Source organism: Mesitornis unicolor, unplaced genomic scaffold, assembly GCF_000695765.1.
Source record: "Mesitornis unicolor isolate BGI_N332 unplaced genomic scaffold, ASM69576v1 scaffold890, whole genome shotgun sequence".
In the NCBI taxonomy this organism is placed as follows: domain Eukaryota; kingdom Metazoa; phylum Chordata; class Aves; order Mesitornithiformes; family Mesitornithidae; genus Mesitornis; species Mesitornis unicolor.
In genome coordinates, this window is record NW_010156046.1 from 12,104 (window position 1) to 17,674 (window position 5,571).

At 50.4% G+C, this 5,571-nt stretch overlaps 1 protein-coding gene across 1 annotated transcript in view; it reads left to right on the forward strand.

Moving 5' to 3' along the window:
• The window catches only part of ANKRD16 (ankyrin repeat domain 16), a gene marked incomplete at its 5' end in the record, with an annotated part of 13,219 nt that extends 11,541 nt beyond the window's left edge, over positions 1-1,678 (forward strand). The window contains one exon of the mRNA XM_010191740.1: positions 1,518-1,678. Within this exon, the coding sequence (XP_010190042.1) occupies positions 1,518-1,678 (161 nt within the window). The remainder of the gene's footprint in view (positions 1-1,517) is intronic.
• Positions 1,679-5,571: the final 3,893 nt, after the last annotated feature.

Consider the following 5,571-nt stretch of genomic DNA (forward strand, 5'->3'; position numbering starts at 1 on the left):
CTCCTTTCAGGAGCTGTAGAGGGGATAACGTTTCCCCTCAGTCTCCTCTTCTCCAAACTAAACAACCCCAGCTCCCTCAGCTGCTTCCCATTATTCAGGTGCTCCAGACCCCTCCCCAGCTCCGTTGCCCTTCTCTGGCCACGCTCCAGCCCCTCAATGTCCTTCTGGGAGTGAGGGCCCCAAAACTGACCACAGGATTGGAGGTGGAGCCACGCTGGATCAGCGTGCTGGCTGTCAGAGGGGTCTGCAGGATGAGCAAAGGCTTGGGGTGGGGTATTTCAGCCTCCTCCTGTGGGATGCCCTTTGCTGCATGCGATGCATGGAAATGTTCCTGATTTACTCTCTGACCTTGGAGTGAGCTGACAGGAAGCCCCAGCCCCTAAACAACCCCAGTCACATCCAGAGTAGTTTCAAGCCCCTCTCTTGCACATCACTATTAAATCCACCCCATACTCAGAGCAATAAGAAGCCTGGAGACCTTTTGCACTGTCCCACAGCCTCACCCTCCAGCCATAGGCACCCTTTTATGACCCTTTTAATAGTCATCCCATTGCTGCTGTAGATATGCACGGCCACAGCAAAAGTCATCGTTCACCTTCGATGCGTTCCCTCTCTTGACTCCGTTTGCTCCCCTGGTTATCCAGTGTTTGCATCTGGACCTGGACAAGCTGGAGAAGTGGGCCCAGGTGAACCTCATGGGGTTCTACAAGGCCAAGGGCAGGGTCCTGCACTTGGGTAGGGGTAATCCTCTTTACCGATACAGGCTGGGAGATGCTGTGCTGGAAAGGACTGGGAGTACTGGTGGATGAGAAGCTGGGCATAAGCCACCAATGCGCATCTGCAGCCCAGAAACCAACCCCAGCCTGGGCTGCATCACAAGAAGTGTGGCCAGCAGGGCCAGGGAGGGGATTCTGCCCCTCTGCTCTGCTCTGCTCAGACCCCACCTGCAGGGCTGTGTCCAGCTTTGGAGTCCCCAGCACTAAAAGGACATTGAAGTGCTGGAGCGGGGCCAGAGGAGGCCACAAAGATGCTCAGGGCCTGGAGCAGCTCTGCTATGAAGACAGCTGAGAGAGTTGGGGTTGTTCAGCCTGGAGAAGAGAAGGCTCCGGGGGGACCTTAATAGCAACCTTCCAGGACCTGAAAGGTGCCTATAAGAAATCTGGGAAGAGCTGTTCACTGGGGCATGGAGCGATAGGATGAGGGGTAATGGTTTTAAACTGGAAAGGGGAGATTTAGGTTGGATCTGAGGAAAAAGTTCTTCCCATGAGGTGGTAGATCAGTGGCACAGGTTGCCCAGAGAGGTGGTGCAGGCCCCATCCCTGGAGATATTGAAGGTCAGGCTTGATGGGGCTGTGAGCAACCTGATGTGGTGCCAATGTCCCTGCTGACTGCAGGGGTTGGACTGGATGAGCTGTAAAGGTCCCTTCCAACCCAATATATTTTATAATTCTATGATTCTGAGGTTGAAATCACCAGGCAATCTCAACTCTTATCTCGATATCTTTTCTCCCTCACAGCCCTGCACACAGCTTGCGCTGCGCAGCAGGCGGACGCTGCACGGATCCTGCTCCGCGCTGGGCTGCAGGACACCCCGGATGGCACGGGGACGCTGGCACGGCAGCTCGCAAGGAAGCCAGATGTCCTCCAGGTTTTCCAGGAAATTAATATCAGCACGTGAGACAAAATGGGGAAAAAAAAGAGAAGCCTGTTTCATTTCCGCGTGGGACGTTAGTTATCACTTAATGACTATTCAAATTTAGGCAAATACCTGTTTTAAATGGTGGAATTTTTGCCTAAGGATTGAGCAGAGAAACCAGGCTTGACCCTTGGGAAATATGCTTAGGAAAAAATGTATTTTAAATAGGATTATCTCAAAAAGATAATGGACACGGTGGGTCTGAGCTGTCACAACCCTGTACTGATCCCATCCTTGTAAATTTATGGCTGTTCCTCTTTCACTTCCAAATTCCAGGGCTGAACTTTACCTCTCCAAACAGCTGAGGCTGCAGCTCCCTGAAGTACAACCATCCAAGGAAGGTGCCCCATCCCTTGCTAGAGAATTTCTGGAGACTTGCATGGCTTGAACTGCCCAGAGCCTTCCTTGCTGAGATGTTTCCATACGATGGGCATTCTGAAGGACAAGACACACCTGGATCATTGATTTTTATAGCTCTTAATGGATCTTTTCTCCCCAAATCTCTTAAGTTGCCTTAAGTGGCCACTTCTTTCGGTAGCCGGTGAGAGAGGCTGAGTGCATAAGTGAGCCCTTGGTGACCCTTCATCAGATTTGAGCTGCAGGAGACAAGTGCAGGAAGTCTTCAAGCTGCATCAACCTCTTACGTCCTTTTTGTGGCCTAAGCCTGATCCCAAAGCTTGCTGAAATCAATATAAAGACCTCAACCTTGTGATAACTTCAAGAGAGAGACTGAAAAAAGAGGTATTTGTTATTCCAGGCAGCCTTGCTCGGTGCTTCTCACCACCAATGAACTTTAAAAAGAATGAATCTGCTCTTTGAAGTGTGTAGGAAAATGGCTTAATATTTAATGTAGCCAGTAAGTCTGTAACAGGCTGGGATACACTTAAAGGTAAGAGCTACTGTAGCTGTTTGGTTTATTTGTTTCCATCTGGAATGATAAATTGAGTTTTGCAGAGGAACATTGTATGCCCCTGCCTGTAGGAAATGTCAAGATGTAAAAAACAACCTGGCATCATGGTTTAAGCCCAGCAGGCAACTCAGCACTGTGTGGCCCCTCACTCGATCCTCCCCGTGATGGGATGGGGAGGAGAAAATATAACTAAAAACTCATGGGTTGAGGCAAGAACAGGGTGGGTTCACTCATTGATCATGGTCATGGGCAAAACAGACTTGACTTGGGGGGAAAAAAATGAATTCAGTTTGTTACAAATCACATCTTAAAACCACCTTCCCACCTTCTTCTTAGGCTCAACTTCGCTCTTGATTTCTCTACCTCCTCAGCCTCTGGCATGGGGTCCTCCACGAGCTGCAGGGGAATCTCTGCTCTGGTGCAGACCTTTTCTTCACTGACCTTGGTGTCTGCCTGTGTAGCTGTACCTCTCACATCCCACTCTTCTCTCTGCTGAGGAGTTTTATTTTTCCACTCTTAAATCTGCTGTCACAGAAGTGCTCCCAGTGTTGGCTCAACCTTGGTCAGAGGTGGGTCTGATTTGGAGCCAGGGAAGCTTCTAGAAGCTTCTCAGCCCTGTAGCTCCTCACCTGCTACCAAAAACCCAACTAAACAAACCAAATACAATGGGATTCTGTGGTTTTGGTGATAGCAAATGATAAAAATCAGGCAGGCCTACAACTGACTGAGCCATGGTGCTCACATCGTGGTTTGATGTGCGACCCACGTGCTCCTGAGTGGATTTCAGACTCCACTGAGCTGTTTGAATGAGAAATTCCCACCTCTTGAGTTAAGCATCCTTTACGCACGTTGCAGGAGGAGAGGCAGCGCGCTCACAAAAATAATTTGGGGCGGCTGATAGCTTGCAAGAGGGGGAGGAGGAGGTCTCGGTAGCATCTTAAGACTCTTCCAGATGTGCCTGCACAGACCTGCTTTGTGCTGATCTTCCCCTGTCTTGTTTCTCCATCTGGGAATTAATTTCTTCTCCACCATGGGGGGTGGAAAATGAATTAATACTGGAAAGTGCTAATGGTGCAGGGTGGTGGGAGCCACATCAGCCCCTGGGCAGGTGAGGAAGTGGCTTTATTCCTCTATAGAGCCTGAATACTTGTATAAATTCAGCCCTGGCCTCCATACAGCAATACTGCAGCCTGGTAAATGCAAGGGGCTGCTTTATTGCCACTTTTCATCGTTTTAGCAAACCATGAAGTAGCTGTTTCCTCCCAGTACCCCCACTAACGAGTTCACATTGATTGTGAGCCTAAGTTTTTATGAAAAAAGCAAGTGAGAATGTTTTGAAATGCCTGTCTCTGGTTTTCCCGGCCACGGCAAACACCTTGAAAACACGGAATTTGCATTATTTTGAAGGTGCTTTATGATTTCCAAAGGCTTCTGGGCAGCAGCAGAGGGCCCATCCACGGGGGACGGGGAGCACCAGCACTGTCATCCTGTCCAAAAGCGAGAGGTAATGGCATGGCTCCAGCGCTGTCTTTTATTTACCCTTCTCTTAAATCTGCCCCTCAGGCGAGAAAAAGATGCACAGAGACAAACTGGCTGTTGTCGTCGCAGATGATCAGGTACAAAAGGACGGCAGAAAAGGAACGTGGATTCAGCTTTGTGCTGCAAAATTTCCCCAGGGAAGAACCTTTGCTGTCTTTCTCTTTGTTTGGTTTTTTTTTTTGCTGTTGCTTGCTCGCTGCAAGGTGGCCAAGACACCTTTGTGTCCACAGGAACGTGCTATGAAATGCTGGGAAGAGCTCGGCAGCGCCAGACTCTGTGTGTGCGAATACCCGGCGCGTTCCCGGTGGACGTCTCTGCTGAAGGCAGCTTGGAGCCGAGCCCGGGAGCCGACACACGGCTTCAGTGCTGTCCACTCTCAGCACTGCCAGTCCTGATCCTGCAGCTGCAAAGGAGAGGACCTAGCGCTGTCATCTTGTAGGACATGGCTGAGATAACAGTCAGGCTAAGCAGAAACGTCTGGATAGGTAGGAAATAACCTTCAGAGAATCACAGAATGTTAGGAGTTGGAAGGGACCTTGAAAGCTCCTCCAGTCCAACCCCTGCCAGAGCAGGATCACCAGAGCAGTCACACAGGAACACCTCAGGGCTTTGGGTGTCTCCACACAAGGAGACTCCACAGCCTCTCTGGGCAGCCTGGGCCATGCTCTGCACCCTCACACTCACAAAGTTTGTCCTCATCTTCAGCTTGAACCTCCTGTGCTCCAGCTTGGGACCATTGCCCCTTGTCCTGTCATGGACATCCCAGAGCAGAGCCTGGCTCCTTCCTCCTGACACTCGCCCTTACCACATTGATCCCCATGAATGAGGTCTCCCCTCAGTCTCCTCTGCTCCAAGCTCAAGAGCCCCAGCTCCCTCAGCCGCTCCTCAGCAGGAGATGCTCCACTCCCTCCAGCATCTTTGTGGCTCTGCTGGACTCTTTCAAGTAATTCTCTGTCCTTTTTGAAAGGCCCAGAACGTTGTGATGCTGTTGGAGCTCGCTGGAAGACCTTCATGGAAGGGAAGGCATTTTGGTTTTATATAAAATTGACTTTGCTCTGGTGGGTGCACCATCACCCACCCACCAAACTCAGAAGCACTGAGCAATGTGTGCCCAGGTGGTTTGGTGAGGTTTCCTTGCGATGACACTGAGGACAAGGGACAGCTATTGCATCCTCATGACATCTCCTGGGCTTTCCTTAGGTTGGAGACCATGTATTGGTGGTAGTTGTGTCCTTTTGTCCCTCTTGGGAGCTGGTGGTGGTCTTCTCTCCATCCTATTCCCCTTCTCCGTGAGTTACAAACATTCACTCTCTGGCTGTTGGCTCTCAACCCTGCTGTCCCAACTAACTGCTGGTAGCCAAGATCTTGAGGACCTTCTGACCGTGGTGCATCACCACCAATTGTTTTGCCATCTCTTCTGCTTCCA